Source organism: Clupea harengus, chromosome 12 (genome assembly GCF_900700415.2).
Source record: "Clupea harengus chromosome 12, Ch_v2.0.2, whole genome shotgun sequence".
NCBI lineage: Eukaryota > Metazoa > Chordata > Actinopteri > Clupeiformes > Clupeidae > Clupea > Clupea harengus.
Window position 1 is genome coordinate 4,630,519 of NC_045163.1, and position 27,350 is coordinate 4,657,868.

The 27,350-nt window shown below is 43.0% G+C and overlaps 1 protein-coding gene across 3 annotated transcripts; it reads right to left on the reverse strand.

Annotated features, from left to right (window-relative positions):
• Positions 1–587: 587 nt before the first annotated feature.
• Positions 588–25,710, reverse strand: LOC105910614 (zinc finger matrin-type protein 4-like). Of its 3 annotated transcripts, none has more exons than XM_031578213.1 (7): positions 25,429–25,710; positions 21,785–21,886; positions 18,812–18,898; positions 12,672–12,828; positions 8,069–8,293; positions 5,802–5,898; positions 588–1,989 (listed from the first exon to the last, which is right to left on the reverse strand). In XM_031578213.1, the coding sequence occupies exons 1-7, from the start codon at positions 25,519–25,521 to the stop codon at positions 1,974–1,976; spliced, it is 777 nt and encodes a 258-aa protein (XP_031434073.1). In that variant the 5' UTR covers positions 25,522–25,710; the 3' UTR covers positions 588–1,973. The 3 variants fall into 3 exon arrangements, with proteins under 3 accessions (XP_031434073.1, XP_042565192.1, XP_042565193.1); XM_042709258.1 differs by having other exon boundaries at positions 8,033–8,293; XM_042709259.1 differs by having other exon boundaries at positions 8,033–8,293; positions 25,385–25,710.
• Between the last annotated feature and the right edge of the window lie 1,640 nt (positions 25,711–27,350).

Sequence of the window (27,350 nt, forward strand, 5' to 3'; positions counted from 1 at the left end):
AAATCATATTCACTGGGTGTAGGCTAGGTTACTGTGGTAACCAGGCCATCTGATGAGGTACTCCATCACACTCCCTCTTTGTCAAACGTATCTTACACATATCTTACACTTTTAATCACATTACATATACACATGCTTTGTGATATTAGACACAAGTTCAATAATCTTGTATAATGTAATATTGGCTCTGAACTCTCTTTGAGATTATAGAAATATATCCAATAAAGTAATTTATTAATTGTAGTAATGTATATGCAGTGGTCAAAACACCTGATAAACGAATGTAGTCAGATGTTTTTTTTATTATTATTATAATTTTAGTCTAATGTACAAACAGTATTCACACCACATAAAAATCTCTAAACTATGAAGAAGTGTTAGGAACTGAAAAAACAGTTTATCGGCTGGCCCATTGTGTTTGATGTGCACCAGGCTGCAACAGCCTTTGTCCATTAACTGCCTCTAATGAAGCACATGACAAAGAATCTAAAATCTCTACAAATGCCTGACAAGTGACAGTGTGAATGTGTTGGGTTGTTTTGTGGCTGTTCAAAAATTCAAAACACAAGAAAAGGGATTCCCCCACATTTGGTTGTCCCAATCTTTTATTTCCAAAGATGCTCTTCAAAAGAGGCAAGACAACATGGTACATAGCCCTAAAAAAAAACATAACAGAGGGACTATGGGTTTTTCAACTTTGTTGAATGATGCTTTCTCTTCAAACTAGCATAAGTTGTAGCACCATACCAAATGACATTTACTTCTGGATTTGACTATTACCTGTACCATGGTTTACCCCCCAAAATCCCCAAACAGATTTCAGTGCTATCTAATAAAGCAGAGAAGCGCATGAAGGCGATTTAAAAGTCATTCACTGAGCTAATACAGTTATTTACCAGCATCCTGTAAGGCCAGCAGACAGAACATATATACAGTATTAGAGCACAGTCCAAGTCAATTACTGAGGCAAAGTATATCATTATATTACTAAGAATTGAGTTGAGAAAAATAAAATCTGTCACAATAGGACATAGACACAGTGTTCTAGTCCATACGTATAATCTAGTCAGATAAATTAATATAAATGACTGGAATTTCAAACACAGGCTCTAGACTATACAATAGAAGGGAATTATTCACATTTCCTTGTTCAACAGACATGATTAAACAGCAACTGAATGCCCTTTTCGCTGTCATGGTATGTGATCAATCAGACATCCCTGAGACAAAGAACACATCTGTCACGACAAAATGAAATCAAATGAGAGAAAACATGAATTATTTATATCCGCAAGAGCAAGCAAAAAACCCTTCAGGACTGAAATCCAACCAAAACTAATGAATATTATCACATTTAGCATAGTATGTACCCTTCAGGGTTGACAAAAGGTGACCATAGAGACGGCGTAATACAAGCAGTTCATGGTATGGATGTACCTATCAAAGCTTACACATTAAACCTAAACTTAATTCAAAACATAGACACAGCACATACCTGTCCCAAGAGCAGCATTTCCTTTTTTAAAGAAAAGAAGCCTCACAATATGGTTCTGATGCAATGTACGCGGGTACTTTATATATTTGCTACCAACACAGTCTGTATGAAACATGGTTCGCTCCGCAGGATCTCTGCTTGTCTTCACAAAAATCACCCCAGCACTGATCCCCATGAGGACGGCGCCAGTGCCACGAGGAATGTTAGTCAAAAGTCTGTGTCTTTAGTCACATCTATGGTTTGACATCCGCCAGCAGTCTTTAGTTCTGCCATGAAGTGTTGACATCAGTATCTCAGGATGGTTAAAGGGTTTTTTTCACATGGCAAAGAACACCTGAAGTTTTTTTTTTCTTTTTGTAGGGAAACACAGTGATGGAGGAGGAGAGATCAACACAGGAGGAGACTTAGAGTGAGAACTGGGCAGGCAACAGCTGAGGCAGCCTGACAGGAAATCCAACACTTGGTGAGAATCTGAAATTCACTGGTTCTTCAAGCTGGGAGGGAGAGGGAGAGAGAGAGAGAGAGAGAGAGAGAGAGAGAGAGACCTGTTACTCCTTTCTTAGTATACAAGGGGTGAGAATGACAAAAGTAATAATGATTAACACCTTTGAGAACAACCCCTTTATTCTGCAGACAGTGAGAGTTATGAAAAAATTAAATTCAGTTCAATTCAATTTTATTTATAAAGGGCCAAAACAATAACATTGTCTCTAGTCACTTTACAGAGCCCAGGGCCTGAACCCCCTTAGAGCACAATGGCGACAGGGGCAAGGAAAAACTCCCTGTTAATCAGAAAGGAACCTTAAGCAGAACCGCAGCACATATGGGGCGGGGGGGATCTGCTTGACACGGGCCGGGTAGAGATAGAAAAAGAAGGGGAGGGGGAAGAAGGGGAGGGGGAAGAAGGGGAGGGGGAAGAAGGGGAGGGGAATCAATCAGGAACAAAGCGAAAGAAATCATGCATGAATCATGATGAGCATGCTAGCATACGTGTGGTACATGTACACAGCATACATGTGGTAAATGTACAACGGAAGAGGGCACACGTCAACCAGCTACTCATTGAGCTCCACTGGCTGCCTGTAGCTGCTCGCATTAAGTTCAAGTCAATTATGCTTGCTTACAGAGTGATTGCTGGTTCTGCTCCCACCTACTTGTAAGGGCAAATGTTACCCCCAGGATGCTGCGCTCGTCTAATGAGCGTCGTTTAGCACTGTCGTCTGTGCAAGTACGGCACTCCAGACTATTCTCATTCGTAGTTCCACGTTGGTGGAACGGGCTGCCTAGCACTACCAGAGCAGGGGTGTCCCTCTCTACCTTTAAGAAGCTCTTGAAGACCCAACTCTTCAGAGAGCACCTCCCTTCCTAACTTGCACCTCTACTAGTACTTAACTTGCACTTACAGCAGTTACATTCCTGCACTTTTTTTCTATTTCTTATGTTAAATAGTATTTATTGTTATTCTAGGTCTCTATTGCTCGTAGCTTGACTGTTCTCTCCCTTGTACGTCTGCTAAATGACTCAATGTAAATGTAAATGTAAACATAATACATCAAACATAATATGGTATATATACTGTATATGATGCATACAAAATTGGTAGCGGAAAAGGTGTGGAGAGAGTATTTAAGTATTGTGGAACAGCTAAGTGATATTCAGTGTGCTCGTGAGGGTAACTATGTCGATAGTGGCAATTATTTACATTGCAGGAAAAAACAATTCTTAAAACATGAAAACACGATGCATTTATGATTATCAACAAAAAAAAATGGGCATGCTTAGTGAACAGCAATGATTCAGGCAGGCTATGTTGGTAGGCAGGCTTGGTCACTTGCTGTGATAGATGAGTCCACTGTGTGCCTGTTGTCTGACATGCTAATAATAGGGCTTGCAGCAGATCACAACCTGACCACAGCAGATCAATAGAGAGCTTTCCCCATGGCGCAAATGATCCATCTCAGAAATGGCATGTTTTTCCTAATGATGATAAATAATACATTACAGGCCTCAGATCTGTGCTCTGCAACCCCCTTCCGGAAGCTTGTGTGGTGTCCTCTAGTAAACTCACAGCTCTAATAATAATAATGTGGTTTGACTGCACACACCTCAGTGGGGTCATTTGGGGGTACGGGTTATTGGATGTGACGGGCCCATTAGTGAAGTATTGATAACTTACCTCACCAGAGCCCATGCCGTGATTTTCACGTATTGATTCCATAAGGCACAATGGAACTCACTCTCACTCACGCTCTGGACTCACAAATACGAGTGTATTGTTGTTTACATGGATAGCCTCGTGCATGCACCAGAAGACTATGCGGAAGTAGGTCAACAGGGTCAATGCTTTAGTTTATAAAAAAAACCTGGTTGCATGACTAAAGAAGCATGACCTTTTCAAGGCCACAGAATGAAAGCCCTACATAGCTGGGCAGCGTTCAGGAAGCAGAGCAGACTTGATCTCTCGTGACACGACCTCAGCCACCCTCCCTCTCCCATGTGTGTGCACAACACACACACACACAGGGCAGAGAAGCTGCTGCAAATAACAACCCGTTAATACAGATGGGACTTGGATGTGTGTGTGTGTGTGTGTGTGTGTGTGTGTGTGTGTGTGTGTGCGTGTGCATGTGCGTGTGTAGGAATGAATGTCTATTGCTGTTTTTCCATACGGGCTTAGCTTGCACAGCAAGCACAGCCTGGATTTGCATTTCCATACATCAGGGTCTCGCTTGAGGGTGTGCCTTTAAGTAAGGGATAATGTATAGTCTGCCAGTCAATGTCGGAAAATAACTCCCGACAGGACGAACAGGACCTCAACGCACAGCGGAGGTGGAGGTGTCCCACCTAAATATTCCAAAAACAAGAACTCCACAACGCAAAGCATAATGTTAGTTTCATCCATTAGTCTAAAAAGAAACCAACCTGTTTAGTTTCAAGGCTAGCACTTCTTTCTTTAGATAGTCAAAGATACCGGAGGTTGCTTGGTTCAAATTGATTCCATCATTTCTAAGCCCAAATCCTTGTTAACATTAATGTTTCTAATTCTATGTGGGCTAGCTTGCCAGCTTGCTAGTTCTCCAATAATAACAATTTGGTGCGTTTGGAGGCTGACTGGTGCGGTTTGGCCCTGCTTGGAGAGGGTCCAAAATGAGGTTTGGAGAGGGTCCAAAATAAGCACTGCACAGTTTGGCGCCAAACGACTTGTAATGGAAACGCAAGTTAGCTCGGCACGGCCCGGCTCAGCACAGCCTGGCTTGGAACATGGAAAAAGCCCATATTAGTGTGTGTGTGTGTGTGTGTGTGTGTGTGTGTGCGTGTGCGTGTGCGTGTGCGTGTGCGTGTGCGTGTGCGTGTGCGTGTGCGTGTGCGTGCGTGAGAGTGTGCGTGTGCGAGTGCGAGAGTGTGCGTGTGCGCGTGCGTGTGCGTGTACGTGTGCGTGTGCGTGTGCGTGTGCGTGTGTGTGTGCGTGTCCACAACATGAAGAAGTGTGATTGTGTAAGAGCCCGTGACTAAAACACACTAAGGAGGCCTGTGCATACGCTGGCATTGCGTGAGGGCAGCAGCTGATTTGCATGTTTTAACCCCCAGTACTAGGGGCATCTGAAGATAATCGAGCATGAATCTGTGCTCTGCAACACATCCTCTCTCTGCACTCTCGAAGCTGAACCTGAGAGGGAGGTAGGAGGAGGAAGTGGTGGTGGTGGTGGTGGTGGTGTTGGGGGCAGCGGAGGTCTCACGGAACGGACCCAGAGCAGCCCATGGGAATTCCAGTGTGACCAAGCAGAAGCACGCCTGCCACACGAAATGGCTGGGCCTGTCGCCCGCGTCCCTGCCCACCCGTGCAAAAGTCATCAGAAGCGACAGGGTTGAAGTAATTCTGCCACGTGCTCGGCAAAAAACTCAGACAAGCCGGCCAAATTTGTTAGGCCGCTCACACTCTGGCTCTCCTCGCGAAAGCCTGCCGCTGCGTTCACACCTCCCTCTCACCTCCGCTCCACATTCTCACTCTACACATCAAGGGTACAGGTTGTCTTCATTTATTTAACACAAAGTTCTCTTCTCAATTTCATCTTTTCACGTGAGAATATTCTACATTAAAACAATGGCATTGCTTGTATTGGACTGTGTTCTTTGACACCCTTGTGTACCCTGGCACACCTTTGTATGCCTTGGTAACATTCCTTTGTTTTTCTAGTGGTACATGTTGTCTACACACTGAGGGTGAATGGCTGAGGGCCCCTATAGGTTCACTATGTTACGTCTGCTAGCGGCAGTGACTCCACTGAGCGTGTCAGGCTATACTCACTTATTCTGGTGTTTGGAGCCCTGCAGGTGTGCGTGGTACTGTGCCACTGAGTTGAGGGTGACATGGCAGACATCACATGTGTGGCTTCGCTTCAGCCCTGAGGAGAGAATATACACACACACACACACACACACACACACACACACACACACACACACACACACACACACACACACACACACACACACACACACAGGCAGGGATTACAAGGATGCACCATAATATCATCTATCAAACAAGCTCAAGTAGAAGCAATACAGATGCAGCTGTGCAAAATCAATAGTTTTCCCTCTCAGTAGATAGGCTGGCGGATATACAATGTTCAAAGAGTATATGAGGTACGCAGTGCCCATACACACACACACACACACACACACACACACACACACACACACACACACACACACACACACACACACTCACTCACGCACACAGAGACACACATGGGAACGTAACAATAACCTCATAATGAACACTTTAATGCCTCGGGAACCTGAAACATACACAATGCACCCACACCAACACAAATGTTGATCCAGTTCTTTTGGAACAGAACAGAACAGAACAGAACTGGAGGTGACTCATGTGTTGCATACATGCGTGCTGCTGAGTCCTTTCGTGCAGTGAGATTAGCTGCAGGGCGGTGGGATGGCGTGGCGTTAAACGCATCCTTCACATCTGTTACACAGGAGCACGTCTGCTGCCTACTGACGCGCTAATCACTTCACGCAAAGGGGCCGTTGACACGGCACATGTTAAAACCCATGGTACAGTAAACAATGTAAAACCTCCATTCACATGCGGTGTCTGATGGCTTCTATCTAACGTTAACTATACCAAAATAAATGCTCAAAAGCACAAATAGTTGAATCAATGAAGCCTGTCCTATATCGTGGGTTGTGAATCACCTGTGATCACCTGTGATATCTCCTTGTGTGAGTTACATTAGTGAGTAAGAAGCCCCACCTGAGCCAAGGAAAGCGGTTCACACTGTGTTCAGATAACAAATGGGCATTCTGAGGATCATCAATACAGTTTCACCTGGATCCATTACTAATCAGCACAATACACTGCCCTTATCACTAATGGCCCAATTTCTTGCCAAGTGATTAGCTGGCCAATTTGTTGCAACTTCTCCCCCTCCCCTCCCTCTTTTTATCTCTTTCCTGCCCTCTATCTCAGTGCTCCCATCCCTCTCTCCCCCTCCCTCTCTTTTTTACTGCTTTCTTCCAATCCAGGCAAAAAAGGCCCTAAACAATTACAGTTTTGTTCATTTCGATTTTTAATTCGGCTTCGATAATGGATCAGCTACACACTTCCTATCTGTGCACATATGAGGACAAATACTGCAGTGGCTTCAGTCGCACACATTTACAAGGCATGGAGACCGCTCCAGTTCGGTGCATGTTTTTGGACACCAATAAAGTGGGTCAATTCCATGTGTGTCAATTCCAAGTAGGGTTTTTTATTTTTTTTGGTCAAAATAAATACAGCTGAGCAGTGTGAGCACTGAGCAGATTAGTAATCATGGGGGAGCGGAACACAAGCCAGGCTTATTTCAACCATCCTGAGAGCGAGAGGAAAGAGGGAGACGAACAGAGAGACAGACAGAGTGGGGGAGAACGAGAGAGACAGACAGAGAGAGGAGGGGGGGGAGAGAGAGAGGCCCTACAGAAAGGGAGTAATGCTGAGAGCCTAGCTGTAGCCACAGCAATGAGTCACTGGTGAGTCAGAGCCTCGGCGGCGGGGGGCGGGGGAGTGCGTTGGCTACGCTCACTGCTCATATCACACACACAGCCACTAATGTTCCCTCAGCGTGAGGTGAGCCTGCACCCCTGTCCTTCTGGGCACCTGCCAATACGTGGAGCTGCTCTGTTTTCTTGACCTTTTTTTTGGTCCAGCCTTTGGTCAATAGTATTCAGGTGGTGCAGGTAAGCGTGAGCGCTTCGCCTCGAGGTTAATTACCTCCTGATAATTGCCACGCAGGGAAGTCTCATTTGATCTCTGCTAAATAATGTAAAGTCTTAATGAAATGGCTGCCTTTTGTGTGAGCTTTCATGTGTGACTAAAAGGCCTGCACAAGACTTTCCTTCACAAGCAGTGCTGCGCAAATTAAACAGCATTTACAATTACCTAAATCTATACTGGGAGCCGCTGGGTTGTGACACACACGCATGATAACAAAGGTGACCACTATAAATAATAGCACAAGGGCTCTCACACAAACATACCCCCTTCCATTTCCAAACAGACTTCAGTCTGCTCACCGTTCAGCTCGCCCGGCTCCAGGCTCTCCCCGAGCTGTTCCAGAAGCTGGGCCCGTGCCGCGTTCTTCTTGTGCTTCTTGCCGTCGTAGTGCTGCTGGGCCATGCCGGGGTTGTTGAACCAGGCCTTGCACAGCTGGCAGTAGCGGTGGGACACACGGCCCGGCCTGGAGGGCACCAGTGGGGGGATCTCCCCAGCTGCCACCTGCTCGGCGCCGGCCGTTACCTCTGCAGAGAAATGCAGAGAGAGAGAGAAGAAGAATCACCTCTGCAGAGAGGGGTCCAGACAGGGAGGGAGAGATACCACTGTAAGATTAAGTGGGGATTAAGTAGGGTTAAGTTTTGATTCTTGGTTTACATTATGAGAGATGCACGTGGATATGATGACAACATGCATCTGGATCGGCGATCAGGTCCAGTCTAAGTGATCAGCACTGTGATGAGGCAATGCTCCCCAGTGGAGAAGTCCCCTAATTGTGGCAATCAATATTTGCTTAAAAAGAGCAATCTAGCGGGCCAATATAGACGGTATGACAGTATATAAATAAAAGGGTCGTGACAGGAGGAGATAATTGCACCGGGATGTTTTTCTTGGCAATTTTACCTCACGTGTCAGAGCATTGTCAGAGGGTCTGAAAGCCTTTTGTCACTTTGAGCATTTTCTGGTCCACGGTGCACAAATTAGACCTACAGTATACGCCCCCCTGGGGGGGGAGCATTTAATGAGATGCATTGGGAGAGTGGTGATGCTAATGTGATGAATAGGTTTCACCAGCAGACACATGAGGCAATGTGTCTGCAGGCTTCAGGTACAGGACACATACGTTTGTTAGCAAGACAAATGGGCTTCTCATTTCTGGGACACTACAGACAAGCTCCCTCGCTGTTAAGTCTCTTTAATTACCGTGCATCCCTGCCAGTACAAAAGGCATCAAATGCTACAATGGCCATGCTGCCTTATAAATGTGATAGACTGAGTGATAGACATTAACTGCACTCTCAAATGAAAGCAAGAATAAGGGATGAGTCACCAGCTTGATTTTTTGTGTTGCGGGAAATCTTTGAGGGAAAGAACACTGAATTGCCAAGGATGTGCACTCGTCTCGTTGAGCTTATAAATTGCACTCAAATGAAAATCACCAGCCATTGTGTGACACTCGTTTCTTGTGTGTGATGAAAAAAGGCTGCTTGTACAAATTTCACATCCCCTCTTTGTCATCACAGTTCAAACGGATTTGAAGGGAACAGCTGCTGTAATCAGAAGTGCATTTGCAGCTTTTTACACAAAGGCATCCAGCGGCTAACTGGGATTTGATTTTCCTCAGGAGCTTTCAATTTGCTAATACACTGCACAAGTGTTAATACAATAACCAGGGGCCAGATTGTCTTCTTCAAAGCACTATAAGCTTAAAAACTATTATTTATATTAGCCAAACATTAAAATCAGTTTGATTATCATTTTCATTAATGTCATCTTTGGGGTCCTGAGGCATTATATATAGTGATCAACATTCATATCAGTAATGATTAAAGGCACTAAGAGATACCCAGGATCACAAGTCATATGTGTATCCTCATAGGCTGAGATTACACCAGCGACCCTTATAACAGGGAACTAGTAAGTGGTTCATTACTGGTGGGCATTTTGCTGATGAAAGTTATAGAAAAGGAACCCTATGAAAATTTTTTGTCTATATTAGAGGCATTATTTTGCATGAAATGGCATATAACCAACTCCACACATTATGTTTTCTTTCATAGCTGTCTAATTAAATCAACCAATCAGCGAGGAGGTAGCAGTTGTGCGTGTGCACTGTGTAATGTTTTATGTAGAGATACCGTTTGTGGTTTCTGTTGGAACACATGGGGTCATGTTCATTTTGGTTTTTTTTCAGTAAAAGCTCACAAACAGTGACACCTGCTGCAGTCAGATCTGAAATATTCATGGCGTTCTGAATAACTACCAGGCAAGTCAGTGCTTTGTAAAACAAGTGAGCAGATTTTGAGACCAGACTTCACACAGCGAGAGGCGAGAGGACAAAGCTGTCTGAGGGAGTCCTCGACAGGGGGTCTGTGCTTGGGCATGGAGACAGAGGGAGAGAGAGAGAGAGAGAGAGAGAGAGAGAGAGAGAGAGAGAAAGAGAAAGAGGGAATAATGACAGCGCTCTGAGTAAAAAACAAATCAATGACACTGCCCCTCTGGAATGGTTCACTGCACATTGTGACTGTCAGTAGCCAGTGTGCTAAACCGCTATCTTCTTTTAGACTGCAATTCCCCTGGCAGCTGTAAAACTCAGAGATTCCAAGACTGGATGCAAATACATCACAGGATTTTTCCAGGCCCAAGTAATCCATGCCAAGGTCAGCTCACAAGCAAAAACAGTTCTGAGACCTCAAAATGATAACCACTATGAGGAAACAAATCAAACTGAATGAATTGCCACCACAGTAAAAACAAAATGGAAAGACGTCGTTTTCGGGTTAAGGCCAGACCACCTCCAGAGTTGCACTGTGTCGGCAGAAACATCAGCTGTGATGGATTATTAAAGCCCCCGGCTCAAGGTTTCACTACTGGTGTTGGCCAAAGTACACATAAAGAACAAATATTTCACCCTGACTGGCAAGAAGACTGGCAAAGTGGACATTTTTTTTGGCCATGGCCATTTTTTTCTTTGGTCTGTACCTTCTTTCACGACTTTGACTGACAACCTTACTTTTAAAAGTATACAGAAGTTTGAATAAATGTTCTGCTATGTCCATTCCTTTGAGATAACCCTGTATGAGTCACCTGTGCAATGCCTATAACCTTGGCTATGGCAGGAGCCAATTCTCCATCATGATAAAATGGACTGTTAATGCTGTTTGGCCTTTCCTCATTCCAACAACATTCTTCATTGCACAGAGAGAATGCATCTCACATAGCCACTTGCAACATTAATGGACACTTAATCCAATCTACCTTTATTGTTATTTCATTCATACATTGGTGAGAAATATGCTTTTGAGTTTTAGAAAGCTTTCAGAAATGAATAAAGGGCTAAAGTAAAGGGCTTTTGCTAAGTCTCAAGTATTCACATTCAAGAGGGATAGGCAGAGCATATAAATGGGCAGAGAATGGGGAAACATTTAAAGATATTCCTCTTCACACTCTTCGCACAAGGGGTTCCCATTTCAGATCCCAAAACAGTCTGAGGACAGAGAAGATTTCAGTCTTTGTTTTTGGGCAGAAAAATTGTGAGGCAGTCTGCACAAACGCACACGCATACACACAAACACACACCCATACACACAAACACACACCCACACACACACTCATATAAATACACACACAATCCCAAAGATGATGACCCTACTCTTAGCTCATAGTGACCCATCAGTGCACTCTGGGGACGGGGCCTGTCCTGCTTTCCGCTCCCCTCACATCCCCAGAGGGCGGAAGCAGAGCTCTCTCCTGCTCTAACCCAGTCATTCCTTCTTTTTTGGGGTCAATTCTTACCGCAGGCCATCCTGCTCGTGAACACTGATGCGTGCTGAGTAAGTGACTCAGTGTTGCTCCGGCTTGGGCCGATGCCTGTTACCTAAACCCCAGCCATGTGCTCCACACCACTGGGACGAGGCCAGGGTTCAGAGCTACCCTGCTTTTACACAGGGTGAGCAAATGAGCTTGAGATAATTTAAAAGGGCATCCCACCATAATGTCTCCTCCTGTTTACTTCACGACTTAAAATGGAGTAGCTTTGTGTTTACTACGGCTAGAAATGATGCGTGAAAATGAAACTAAAAACACTATTCTTTTACGCTAGTATTTCCATAGCTAACTTAAAATTTGCCATTTGTCTGCAATAAAAGCTCCAGGATGAAATTAACCTAAATTTTCTATTTTAATCCCTTTATTCCATCTTTGTGTTATCTGTGGTAAATAGGAACAGGTGTAACAGTCTCACTGAGTTGCTTCAAGGTCATATGGAGGTCATTTGCACACAATGTTCCCTTTGAGAATTTTATCGGTATGCTCCTTCAACAAGACATTCTTGCATCACACAAGCAAAAATCCCTTCAAACTCTAACACATTGCCAGTGTCTGCATTGTGGGTGCGTACACACAAAGGTGTGCGAAGGCACAGTTGATCTCCTCTTCCAGGCCAGAGCTCTCCTGTGCAGCCGGCATGGGTGGCGGAGAGGAGATGTGGTATTACAGCAGAGCCTGCAGTCATGTGTCCTCACATGCGCCTCTCTCGGGTGAGTGAGCATCAGGTGTGCAGTCAGGGCCACTCTGTCAGAAAGCTCCGCATATGGGCCTCTCAGCCCCCACGCAGCCTCCTCCACTCCCCCACCCCCACCCCCAGCCCGGGCCCCCACCGAGACGAGCTCCACGACTCACAGCTCCAACTGGGGGGCTTATGGGACAAAAAGGCCACTGCGGCTCCACTTTAACCAACTCAGATTGATCTCCCTGTCAGACTGTATTTCTCTCGTATCTTATTCCTTCTTCCCTTTTTCTTTCTTTCTTTCTTTCTTTCTTTCTTTCTTTCTTTCTTTCTTTCACTCTCTACCTGTGTGTGTGTGTGTGTATGTGTGTGTGTGTTGAGGGTTCGAAGAGTCACACCTTTGGAGATGATGGCTGGGGGCTCCCCTAGGAGCAGTCTTAGCCTCTTGGCGTGGATCTTGCCCTGGTAGTGGGACTCTGCCACCACAGCGGAGGTGAAGGACATGTTGCACAGAGTACAGCACTTGTTCTTATCCACATCGCCCTCTTCACTGCCCTGCAGGAGCACGTATGAACACACAAAAGACACACACACACACACACACATACATACACATACATACACACAAAGTAAGACGCCAGCATAACCAATCACATAAATAAGGCATAAGCACATTTGGCCCAATAGAAACAGGAGTATGTTGTTTTTATATAAATAGCTACTCTGTGCAGTTTGTAAGTAAATATGAAAATAGGATCCATTGCGGTGATGATTGTCTTGGGGCATGGAAGGTGGTTATTATTTATATTTATATATTTATCCCAACGAATCTGTGCCTCGCCCGTTCAATGCATATAGGTCATGGTGTGGAAAAGTAATTTCCACACTTCTAAAAACAGAGAGCCTAGCGCTTTCCAACCCCTAACTGTGACACGGTTATAACACGGATGTGGTTCTTCTTCATCCGTTCTTCCTTCTTTTTTTCAAAGGAAAAGAGGGATGATTACCCATGCTCCTTCAGGGTACCCCCAAAAATGCACTACAACCAAAGGACAAAGAGTACAGCATTTTTTTTTTAAGCTTTTGAAAGAGTCAGACTGTTCATGCTTTCAGAAGTGTTGCTTATTAAGAGCATGATGACAGGATGAAAATGGGGCAGATGTCACGTTAACCTCCATAGACCCCATGGCTTTACTCACATAATGGTCAGAAGTCAATATGACCTGTTAAAATGAGTCAATAGTTGCCTGTGGCCTGCCTGCGTACTAAGCCCTTGGTGAGCTCCTGAGTACTGTGTACACATATGGATGAGCATAGTTTAACTTCTGCTCAGCTGGTTGAGCAGACACTGCCAGGGTTAAATATCCCTGCAGCACACACACACACACACACACACACAGGGACAACATATGTGCCCATTCATTGTGTCGTAAGATGACTCTATTAAACACATTATTCTATGAATAAAACCATTCTATTCTATGAATTATTCAATGAATAAAACCGTGTGAGAGTTCATATCTAATCAGCAATAGGCCAAAAACACTCTAATGTATTTCTCCCACATGCATCTCTTTAGCTGCCAGGCATTCATCCGTGTCCACTCCCACTCGGGCCGTGTTAGTCCTGTCCGTAATGTCTTTCTCTGTTCTCCCCATGGCAAAGCCTACGCTAGTTTCCATCGCCCCACTGCCTCACTCTCACCTTGGATACAAAACAGTGCATGAGTTGTTGGTAAACATCTGATGATATCCTACATCCCCCCCAACCCCCATGGGTTTTCACGTTCATGGTCAGGTTCACATCTCAAGTGTTCATAGGTTGAGCAAATACTGTAATTATCTTGGGAATATAAGGCCCTCATAACACGCACTGTAGCATTTCAATAATTCCCCAGCCCGCAAGCCAACATATGCGTATACTATATATGAATTAAACTATGTATCTAGGTACAAACCTCTGAGATTCAAATATAACATATTAAATGTTGGTAAACAAACAAACAAACCTCTGAGATTCAAATATAACGTATTAAATTACTCTTCTCCAAAAATGATATACTGACAAATGCACTGAAATACTCCAGCTTGATTTGAGCGTAATATCTTTGAGCATTCCATTCAAGTTGTAATAAAAAGTGTCTTCAAGTATTTATCCTGGATATTTATTAGTGCCTCATGTGAGCAGCAGTAAATGAAGCATATTGCTATGTTGTACAGACATGTGACCTCGAGAGACTCTCAGTGGATTTAATTCACTGATGTAGGGGAGTCAGGGCAGTGGGGAACTCTGCAGTGCACCCTCTTCAGACATCAAAGTTCGTGGCATGCACCAGCCCTCATGGAGATGGTGATTGACTCCTACTGCTTGCACCACTGCTTTGATCCCAGTCTAACAGTGGTTACAATAGGGCAGTGCCCTGAATTGGGCGCAAGGATAAGTGAGGTGACAAATGCCTGTCTATCAAGGCAGGTCCACATTACAACATAATATCATGCATGGATACTTTAAGATGATCAGCTAATCCTTGCCATTGCATGATTATGGATTATTATCACTCACCGTGGTTACATGGATTCGAATAACTGCCTTAGTCGGACTGAAATCGCATTATCCGTTTCATGTAAGCACCTTAGTCGGATCGTAGTCGGACCGCACATAATCGGACTAACACCCCTGGATAACTCGATCCGATCCAGTTGATAGTTCGACTATTGCGGCATGTAACGGTGAATTGGATAAGGAACTGGATTTTGCGTCTTTGCGCATGCTCCCTCTCTCCCTGCCAGGTCGTGACCCGGAAGACGAAAGAGGGATAAGTTGTCTCAAATGTTCATACTAATGACACGGTTTTTTATGAATATCCTGCAGACTGTCTCACAAGCTTATTCTTGTTGATTATGAACAAACATAACAGAAGAGGACCGAAGATATGAGCACCTTTACAACCCCTCCTTAAACACGTATAAGGACGTTCCACATTTTATTTGCTTAAAACAACAGCAGTACTGTCAAATCAGCTGTCACTCGGCTATTACCTGACCAAGGTTCCATGGCAATGTTCCGAAAGCCCATTTTTCCGACAGCCCGCTGTTCCGAAATTGTGAGTACAGCAACGTGAACCACTATTGCCCACATGCACATCCCAATGAATCACACAATCATAAACATATAAATGCCTTTATTTCACAAGCATTAACTTGAATTCAGAATATTATTATACACACATGCATTTGCATCGCGATGATACAAAAATATTTGTATGATTGCCAACGCATGCATGCTTTGTCAGTGCTTGACAAGATCTGCCGGTGATTTCCTTCGCATGAGTGGTAGCCTACCCCATATTCAAAACCAGAGTAGGCTAAGTTAACAAATATTGCCTAGGAAAAGTTATATGCGTGATAGCCCGGTGAGCGTCTCCGCTCTGCTGTGCAAACGAAATGCTTTGAGTGTTTTGTGCCACTTAAAATATTTCTAAATTTTGCCAGGGGGACTATTTTTCGGAATATTGAGATTTCGGAATATCGGGCTTTCGGAACACTGGGCCGTCTCCCCTGACCAATACCTGTCAAACTTGGTGATACTATTCACAACTAATTTGTCCTTCATTTGATCAAATATGATGAAATTTGGTATTGTGCCCGCGAGGCACGCCTGACTTTAGTTGTGTTCAGTTATCTGGCGCTGAAAAAAACCACGAAAAGGTACTGTCAAATCAGAAAGCAAATCAGCTGTCACTCGGCTATTACCTGACCAATACCTATCAAACTCGGTGATACTATTCACAACTAATATGTCCTTCATTCTATCAAATATGATGAAATTTGGTATTGTGCCCGCGAGGCACGCCTGACTTTAGTTGTGTTCAGTTATCTGGCGCTGAAAAAAACCACGAAAAGGTACTGTCAAATCAGAAAGCAAATCAGCTGTCACTCGGCTATTACCTGACCAATACCTATCAAACTCGGTGATACTATTCACAACTAATATGTCCTTCATTCTATCAAATATGATGAAATTTGGTATTGTGCCCGCGAGGCACGCCTGACTTTAGTTGTGTTCAGTTATCTGGCGCTGCCCTCTAAAGACAGAGACGTGACAGGTGGATCGAGATATTTTCCCGTAAATACCTTTACCTAAATACCTTTATAGACAACATCGATCATACACTCCCATTGCACTCAAACAACCACACTCAAACAAGGAGATATTGTATCAATTAGCCTATTATGTATTGTATTAATTGCACAGAGTTCCAGTGGCGCATGCAGCCGTACGCACTGTGCGTACCTTCTGCTACGCGAGAAGAAAAAAAATATATCATGAACGAATATTTATTAAAATGGGGAAACTATAAAATCGGAGTACAGACAACTAATGCCCAGTGTTGACGATGCAGATACAGAGCTGGAAACAGCTAAATGAGTTACGCAGTGAACTTTATCAAGCCCTGGAAAGTTCGGCAAATTTCTAGCCAAACATTCATTGCGTCCTGAAGGTCTTGTATCTATCTACGAAAAGACTGACTGGACTTGCACTCATGAATATTCACACAGATTTGGAAATCGACAGCGAAGAAGTACTAAAACAATTTGATGCAACTGGCAGAAGGGCAATGCGTTTAGGCTGTAACCCATTATTTGCGCGCGTGTGTGAATGTGCGTCCGTTTCTCTCGCCTTTTATCTTTCACCTTTGAATAATGTAACTTATAAACACATCGGCCTGGCAGAAAGAAACAAACAAACAAACAAACAAACAACCCAAGAGGCAACACGCATTTCTGGACCGATGAACAGACGCGATTCATGCTCAATCAACTGTTGTTGTTATTGGTAGTGGTGAAGAGGTCAAGCGGAAAGGGCTGTATCACCACTAGTTGTAATAAAAACAGCGCCACCTATCGTATCGGATATGACATGCTTTCGGCCAATGATTCGATTTATTCACTGCCATGTACATTGGGATAATAGCACCTACCCTCGAAAGAAAGCATAGTCCGACTAAGCAAAGATTCGAATTATACGATCATGTAAACACACTGACTATTAGTTTACAAGAATATTACTATTGTGCCTACTCAGATCCTTAAGAGGACAGGAGACTGAATCGATTTGATTTCCCCAAGTAAATAATCATTTGTGAATCACAAATAATCACAAGTGAATCTATTACTGCCTAAGCAACAAGCCCTGTCTCAGTGTTTCAGCCCATTTACATTTTTAAGACCTTTCATGGATAGATGTGTCTCCTATGCATTACTGAGCGGACTACATTTTCCAGGGGGGATTGAATGTGACCCATTATAGTGAGTTCAATTTGAAAAATTAAAATAACACAGGTTGCCCACAGGACAGGAGTGATTTAGGCAAAGCCCGTTAAAATTGGTGCTGGTGCTGCAGGTATCATTTAATCAGCCAGAAAGCCTCCCTCTATCACCACCTCACCACCTCCGGCTCCAGATGGTTCCAGGTTCCGTTTGCCAGTGCTGGAGGAGGAGTTTCATATGTCCTCAGGGACTCATGCACTGTGCCCCCAAATCATCCTGTGCTTGGCGAGCTGTCACAGAGTGGGTGGGCAGGGAGAGGACAGTCCAATTCTGCATCCCCAAATGGCCCAGGAGGGAGACATTTTCACTCTCCTACCTCTCGACACTCACCGCCTGTAACAATCACTGCCGTCTCGTAGCAGCCGGCTTCCCTTTCCCTTCACATCTGGCTGACAATAGATGTGTACATTTAGCCATAGGCCCCCGAAGCTATGTCCATTGTGATTGCAAAATAATCGGAGGCATGGCTCTAAAACACAATGGAAGTGGGGGAGTTTTGAACGGATCAATACACTGTGGGTGTGAAATTACTGCCTGGACAGTTGCTATGGGATGCTGAAAAAAGCTTGTGAAGCGAAAGATGTGAAAAATAAGATAACAAAACACCATGGGGTGACACTTGATGTATTCATCTCTGGGTTCACCATGTAGAAAAGCATGTCTATGTTGATACGCTAAAACAGTACTTCAGTAGAGTCCTACAGTCCTGCTTGTTTAGTAGAGGACACAGATGACCACACACACCGCATAAGCAGCATGTGCATATGCTGTTAGTCAGTGTGAACTGGTGTCACTGGTATAAGCCACATAAAGTGGAAAGCAATAAAATTTTCAGTGTCACCCTGAACTCTCGGCTATATATTGTCCCAAGGGACTCTCCTGAACGCAAATAGATAGTAAACCATTATTGGCTGTATCTGTGCCAGCTAAGTGCGGTACGGTACGGTACGGTAAATGGTTTTGATGTAAACTCATAGACGAAAGCATTATGCATTAACCCACATTAATAAACCATACACTTTCATCGCTTATGGTTCGTTAACTAAATGGCAATGGTTTATTAACGTTATCTAATGGATAGACTGATTAAGACGTCCTTAATTCAAAGCATCACTGATTAATATGACTGTGAATTCCTGCTGGGTGAAATGGCTGGTTACAGTATGTGAATGAGGATTAGACTTAACATCTGGGACAAGTGAGGTTACCTCTGTCCGTAGCTTCTTGGCCGGGCAGCCTCCATCCACCGGATGCAGCATGTAGTACAGGCGCACTTTGTTTGCATGTTTTCGGCTCTGGGAAACGAAGACAAGAGATTCGGATGTGCAACATTGGTTGTGCCACAGTCATTCTAAATATTTCATGAAAATAATAAAGATGTACGCTTCGATGCAAGTCTGAGATGATATTTGTGGAGAAACAATACAGAACCTATTTGAGAGGAACTATTTCTCATCATCATCGTTTTCAGCACTAAAACGAAAGGGATTGTTTAAAGCCTACTGTCATAATTTCTGAAAGCCTTTCGGGCATCTCCATTTTTATGCTGACCCCTGAGCAATAATACTGGGATTTATTGATTGCTACGCTGCTCTCCGAGATGCATGACCTAGACAAAGCCATGTACCACGGTGGTTATTTATATTACCGTAAGACATCTTTGTTACAGCACGGCCAGAGCAGGCATTTTCAGCTGGTGTATTACATTTTCACAATGGTGGCGCCATGAAGTCTGCGCCATCTCAGCTCGTTTATAAGGCAGAGGGGTGGTCATGATACGGTCAGACATTTACATTCAATGAATAAACACATTTAATTGTGTTTTCTAACTTGGAGAGTGATTAGAGAAGAGGGCAAAATTCCTTCATCTAATTAGCAACGTAGAGTCATTTTGACATTTAGTCATATTCTGTAGTTAGCTGTTTTCTATTTGTGAGGTAATACTGATGTGGCAGTTCAATGAAATTCATCTAAATCTAAATTAATTAGGCGTACATTTACAGTTTTGTGGTTGGATTAAATATGTTGTGTTAATGCAATTTCCAGTCAGGCTGTCAGCCTACTTCCAGTGCAGCAGACAGACTTCATCACATTCCTATTTGCTGTCTTCATTTGTGGTACTGCTGGACTGCACCCAAATTGCTCAGCCATTTTTGCATTTCTGCATAGTACATGAGGCATAAGATGTCCTCTGCTGGCCTTCTTTTTCCTAGTTACTTCTCACTTATCTTCCTTTGTAAATGTATTTGTCCTCCCAAGTGATTACAAGACCTTTTTAGTGTGTGTGTGTGTGTATGTGTATGTGGAGTGTGTGTGTGTGTGTGTGTGTGTGTGTGTGTGTGTGTGTGTGTGTGTGTGTGTGTGTGTGTGTGTGTGTGTGTGTGTGTGTGTGTGTGTGTGTGTGTGTGTAGGTGAGCAAGTGTGTGTGTGTGTGTGTGTGTGTGTGTCGCTACCTCACCTCTCGGTGGGATACTTCAAAGAAGAACAGCAGTGGACTAATTGATCCCAATCTGCTGCTCCCTCTTCACGCTGGGATCACAGCCTCACAGCGGAGCAGTGCTCTAGTATTACTGTCACCTGCCTCCCCTTAATCTATTCTGTTAGATTAACACCGGCCACTTATCATTCAGACCCACTGTCTGGCTGGCCGAGAGCCTATCAAATGGGAACCTTTAATGCAGCTTTTGGTGAACACACTCAGTGGAGGACGGCTACACTCTGCTCACTTGATAGGTGACAAATGCCATGACCAGAGTTGACTGACAGGACGAGCCCTATGTGCAGACTGGCATCCTCACGGCGGGAAGCCAGAAACGGTTCTGCTCTTACTTGATGCATGGCATGGTAATCCCTGTTGTTGCTTCTACCCCAAATGTAAGTGAATTTTGGAAAGCACTAGTTTGACCTCTATAATACAGAGGGTGGAAACAAAGTATCTCCTTAAAGTTTTGTACTGTTGTGTTAAAGTTTGTATGAATAGGCAGTGTGTTCAAATGAAAGCCAGTCATATAAATTTGGATGGAAGGAGAGGGTGATTCACATTTGATGAAAGTTTAGAGACCTCTTTCTGGTCCTGAAAATACTGTTATCCCCAGAAGCCTATAACGAGATGTGTTCATACTTTGCATGAAAGCCAATATGAGTTGTTTTTGTGATTATGTGACAAACAGAAATGATTTGGGAACAGAAATGGGGGAATAATGAATGGTGATTCTTGAACAATACATGAAAAGAAATGCCCTGCATTGTGAACATGGAAGAAAGATCTCGGTATTAATAAAGGAATTATAGCTTTTCTTCTTTTCATAATCATTCACCAATTTGTTTTCTGTTTATAAGGTTTAACACCCTAGTTTGTAGAAAACTGAGTGTAGCAACTAGGACAGCTTTTCAATGACATGTAATTCAAAACAATGATTGTTGAATGAATGAGTGTTTCATACATCAAACCGTGTAATATTATTATGAAAAAAATGATTAGCAAGAGATTGCCTAATTTTACACACAACATGCTCATGAAGTAATCACACACCAGCTAAGCACAGAAAGGTCACATCAACTCCAAGCAATTTAGTTGCATGTGAGTCTCTCATTGCCTAAATGTGCATAATGTGCAAATGTGCAAATGTTGTGTACAGACCCACGCTGGTCACTTGTCATTATTCTAGTTACATGTCAAGTTCTAATTAATTGCAGCTAATACACTGATGCATTAAACACTGTTTAATGGGTTAGTCTGAACCACACTATCTCTCTTTAGTAACTTCATCTATCTAACTGACACCCTATAAGAGGCGAGCAAAGCTACATGGGTCATTGCGTCTCTGAAATTGCCTTTCTCTCCATAATAATTATTCTGTTTCATAAATCATCACACTAGCATTCATACTGCATATCTGCGGTGTGATTGTGATTGCATGCATGCACACTCACACACTCTTCCTCAAACTGTTACGTATCCCTGCCCACATATTTGCTCTAGCATGTGCATACCCACACATAACTTGTGTGGGTTTGCCTGGGATAGTATTATGTGTCATGTGGAACCCGTAAAGCATTCAAAGTTGCATTTAGCCAACTGAAAAAAGATGAATCTATATGCCTGTCCTAATTCAGCAACAGCTACGAGCTTTGTGATTGGATGGCATGTGCTTCGGATTGGCATGCATGGCATTACTCACCTCATAGTGGGCGACCCTCTGGGACTCAGAGATGAGCTGTGCGCTGCAGACTCTGCAGTAGGTGTCAGTGAAGAGTGCCTGATCCACTTCAGTAGACTTCATCTTTGAACAGGGAAAAAAAAAATCGAATTTGTATTTGCCAGTATTTACCAGTAAAACACATTCCTATTCTCAAACATTGATTGAAAATTAACTTTACATAATAGCAATGGCTGTCACTACAAAGCTCTTTGCTTTATTTTGATAATTGATGATGTCTAGAAGCTGAATAGCACTTCTGGATATGACCTGTAATTTGGCCAGCAGTACATACTCAGAGTACATAACCCCCCTCAGCCTTGGACTCTGCAAATTTCTAATTAGATTTGAGGAAGAGTCCTACGACACAGAATTTAGAGAAACAATGTTTTTGCTGCAAACACAACCTAACCATTCAATGTTGAAAAAAATGAGCTGTATTCTTCAACTGCAATTTGTGCACAAATGAGGTTTTTCTTAGTTCCCTCAAGTGGCAAGTGAGTGTTTGGATCTATAGGATTTTTTTGTCAGTTATTGAGAACTGGTCTTAAAGTTTCCCTGTGATTTAGGTTCCTTTATCTGCATTAAATATCGTATAGTAGTAAGTTCTGACAGATCGCTTATGCATTATAAAGATGATGGGCTCTAATCTGAGAGTGCTAAACTAGTAATGATGAGTTGAAACCTTTCTGGTGCATGTAAACATAAACTGAGCCCAGCCTTCAGACATTAACGAAAGTTAATATGAGAATGCTAGCAAGATACTACTTGTAGACCACAGTTTAAATTTAAACTACAGTTAAACAGCAACAACTACTAACTGAATGAAACCTCTCCAGTTTAGAGTTAAGGCTGCATAAACACATCGGCTACATTTTAGACTCCAAAACAAAGGGGCTGATACAGTTATAAAATATCATCTCCATTTGTTGTGAGCCAGGTCTACCTTAACAAGAACACCTACACTACAGTGCAGGGGCAGGAGCCTACTCTAGGCTATAATTACAGCTAGTAACAGCCTAAGGTAGGCTGTTATGTTGAACTTTGCCTAAAGAATTAGGTTAAGCGTATCCGCATGCAGACGATGTAATACACCAAGTTAATCAGCAAGCTATCTTACCAGCAGCCTCTTAAACAAAAACTCAGCAGCATTACTTTGTTCCTAAAGCTGAAAAGTTACAAAGCATTATTTCAACAGAACATGGCAAAGAGGAAATTATGACTAGCCTTATTCCACCAGCATCCAGTCCAATCGCCACTGCCTAGGCATACAATGCTGTTGAGCCTTTAATAAAGGCAAGTCCATATATAGCGCTTCAAATAAGTCAGAAATAAATGCAGAAGCTCAATACCACAACTTACGTGTGCCACCGTATTTTGTGACACTGATAAATGATCCTGCAGATACCCTGTCTGCAAGCTGCTGAATTCCCTGACATTTGGATTTCTCATAGGAGTGAGCCCAGAGGAAGAGGAATAATGATACTGACAAGATGAAAGATAAATTTGTCGCTGTGGTGTATCAAAGCACCAGCGCTCTGTCTCTCATGCTGTGGGGGGAAAAGATACCTCAGAGGAACCTAGGCTTGTTTCACTCATTCTCAGGAGGAAAGAAAAACAAATCCCCCTTTGAGTTGCTTATGATCTAAGGATTCCAAAGGGGCCTTAGCTTGCATTGTAGTCTGGTCACACCTGCAACACAAACACCACTTCTGATCTCATCAAAATATATCGGTAAACACGTGGCTTCATGAATGTGTTACATTCAAATACAAACTAATACTATCTTGCGCAGTGAACTCTTGAGAAATTATTCATTCACTGTCATTTGTAAAGATGTCATGGGACGTGTTATGGAGCTCCAGATTTTGCTTGGGAGGAACAGATCTAAAGTAAAAACATTCTCTGCTTGGGGCACAGTTGTGATTCAAGGGCACAGCAGTCAGAAATGTGAATACTGATAAAAGGGTTTTGCATCTCAGACAGAATAGGGAACTCAGGGACTCTTTTCAGATGTTTTTACATTCACTCAAGGGTAACTTCAACCCACTAAAACGTAAGGACGTAATTCTTTTTTTGAATGTAATTTCTGTTGAACAATTGTTTGAAAAAAATATTGGTCTTAAACTACAAGGTAAGCCACCAATGAGAAAAACACAGTCATTCCTCTGAAATCAAACGAAGCCCATGTTTCTTATCATAACATGGCCTCCAAGTTGTATTCCCCTCAGCAACATCATGCTGTTAATGCATTCACATCATATGACGTGCAGACTGCATTGATAGCAATGGTGTATAAGGACTGAGAGAGGCCAAAAGGTCAAACAGTGAAGGCCTCTGGCTGGTCCATAACCATAACATATGGTGTGAGAACAAAGAGACAGCTCTGAGACTGCAGGCCAAATCAATAATCATTTTAACTAAGTATGATTGATCTGATAGTGCCCTTTATGCAGCTGGAGATGTCCTCTTCACTCTTGGAAGTGATTAAAACTCCAATTCTACCTAATAGCATTCTGAGATATAGGAAAGTATGCGTTGAGCCATTTTGACCTAGCAGAGGTAATCATATGAAGGGTGAACGGGGTTAGAGGAGGTGTATGTTGGAGAGCGATCATATGGAGAGGAAGAGGGTTCTCTGGAGACAGACCGTATCGAAATGTATCAGTTCCAAGTCATGCTGTCAGTCAAGTTAATCAAATCAGAGGCTGCTCAGAGATCCATCCTGGTGCAACGTATCACCGTGAAGGAGAAATGCCTACTGTGTTCATCTATGGCACTGAAACAAGTATTGATCTCCTTGAGCTAAGGTCAAGTTGTCGGAGATGCAGTTAAATTCATTATTTAATGATCTTGACGGAGAAGGGTAAACGGAGAGACAGATAAATTAGTAAGATGGAACAAATGACATACAGACCCCTGACAGAAACTGCAGGCACATCTTTATATGAAGATGTAAACCAAATTGGCTCATAGAAATGCAACTGTCCAACTGGCCAACTGAGTGAAGACTGGTTTTCATACCCCATGCTTTACCAAATGCACCTGTAAATAGCCAGAGGACAACTTTCGTTGAGTACAAGGTTTGATCAGTATTATTTCAGATTTTGGAATTCTGCTTATTCGACTAAAGATGTTATAGCAATATGCAACAAGCCAATGCCATTTGAATGAGTTTTGATTAGACGTTCGTTAGCATTAGTACTGTCATTTGGAGCAGTAAAAACTTAAATAAAAAAAGTTAAGAAAGTAAAAACTATTTCTGCCTTCCAGTAACTTTCACAGCAAACAAACCTGAATAGCAGACTGCAGTGCTGGATTCTCAAAACAAAGACAGCCGAAGAAAGGCGAAGGCACAAGTTATAGCAGAGGTGAGGATAAACGTGTTTGGCAACCGTCTCTATACAGTCTTACACGACACAATAATATCATGCATGATATAATATATAATAATATTATGACCACCGACCCACACATCCCGACTGTCTGGAACTGTTAACTGCAGACGATATTTAGGCAGTAAGTAGAGATTAATAAACAGGACATCATCTTGAAATCAAGTTAATAAATAAAAGATACTACCTCAAAACATTACGGTACCTCCAGATTGCGCACAAGGACCATACCTGTAGTTCAAAACTGTATCCTTCGTACAGCTGGTTGGGATAAACTGTCAGATGATGCTGCACCTGAAGAGAAACCGTACAGTCCATTGGCATGAAAATAGGCGGCGTGCAGTTGGAGACTGCATCAACAACACACGCCGAGAGACGGCAATAAGAGAAGGGTGGGCGATGAAGGGAGATGCTCTCCGCCCCACATAATCCCCATTGGCTGGCAGTCTCTACTACGGAGCAGGGTGAAATTGGTACCTTTCCCCTTGCTGTGTAATGTCAACGCCCTCGCCCCCACAGCCAAGTTGTAAATTATGAAGAGCCAATAGATTTAGAGGAGTCAGAACCGACAGCTCTCTCCCGGACTGCGAATGTCAAAAGGTGTCCTTTACTGTGTAAATAATTAACAACTGCTGGATCTTGTTTGATTGCGAAAGTGTTAGTGGAGGGTCACTGATGTCATTTGGATGCGTAATCTAATTGACCCATCACTTCTTGTTTCTGTTGGTTGGTGACTGGCATTATGCCATTTTGCCATATGTCATTTAGTCATCACAAAGTACACAAGAGGGACACCTGCGCTCCTTTCGTTACGAATTCATTTAGGCGATCATTTCATTAATCTGTCACTGCACGCAAAAGCTATCTTAAATGAATTCACACGGTGGTAAAAGACTCTCGAGATCATAACATATGCTGTGTGAACCAGGCGGCTTTCCACTATTTGGAGGTGGCAAAACCACCTCCACGCGTTTTGGTGTTACGGAGGCCTGGCACGACTGGGGTTAATAGTCACAGGGCAGACTCTGCACCATCTCAAGCCTACGCTCTGTTGCTGTGGTCATTCTAATGGGTGAATCACTCATACTGATCTGGAGAGGTAAATACATATTTGTCTGCATGACATTACCATAACCTAACCACATTGTTACCATTACAATGAATGGTACCTATGACAACTGGTGTGTTTGTTGCCGCATGAGAAACATGAAGGGAGTCTATGGCTTGAAGGAGTATCAGTAGTGGGATGATGTTTTAGATATTTTCAGCCTATAGTAATCCATTTAGTTCTGTGTCTGAGTGGTTTTCAATATGGCCAACTGAACTGCAGTTTCAAACAGCTCCTCTTCTGTCAGCAGTCATTTGCATGTTTCAGATGGCTCCAATGGTGTCCATGAGGAGAATAATTCATGGATTTCTCTGCATATGTATTAGTCCCAGGGAAAGCTTAACCTCTGCTGTTGCTCAAAGAAATATACAGCTAAAGTAAATTGATAATGTAAGATTAATCAGATGGTGTGTAGCCAATACAATTAACTGTTAATTACTTATCAATTGTACAGTAGGCCTGTAATGTAATCACATTTATTTCATTAATTTTCGTCCTAAACATTTGCAACCTAAAGCTACTAATGCATGTACTACAGCTGTTTTGTAATATGCTGAATAGACTGTGCAGGTCAAAATATTCAATGACAAATCCTTGAGTATGGCATATTTAATGCAGTGCAACGTTGACAGTAGAGGGCATTGTCTTGAAAATAGTCCCATCTACTGACTAATCAGTCTAACTGCATGTCTTTTGGGCCATCCTAAAAACAGAGCCTAATCATATAATCATGTTTGGCATATTCAGGCAATTAAAATATTATATGTTCGATAATTACATCATAATTAATAGTAATTAATCATAATTAGTTTGATGAGTTGCATGTGTTGTGTTTCTGTAGGCTTGAACCTTTTTGGTGTACTAGCATGTAACTGCTGTTTAGGCACAATCCATTGACCTATTCCTATGCCCCAGCTCCAAATCACTGTTTGAACAGGGGAAGGCCACTTTGAATGGGTAATCATTTATGAAAGAAATTATACCACGAGTAGGGACACCACAACAGCCAACAGCAATGTGTGCAGCGTCTGTCTGTCTGTCTCTC

Bases quoted from the DNA above. Each gene is read 5' to 3' on its own strand.
- LOC105910614 (XM_042709258.1), bottom strand. From the start codon at position 25,521: ATGCCAATGGACTGTACGGTTTCTCTTCAGGTGCAGCATCATCTGACA. The intron at 18,899-21,784 runs GTGAGTAATGCC...TTCGTTTCCCAG, and splicing joins AGAGGGTCGCCCACTATGAG to AGCCGAAAACATGCAAACAA. The intron at 8,294-12,671 runs GTGTGACTCTTC...ATTTCTCTGCAG, and splicing joins CCCAGCCATCATCTCCAAAG to AGGTAACGGCCGGCGCCGAG.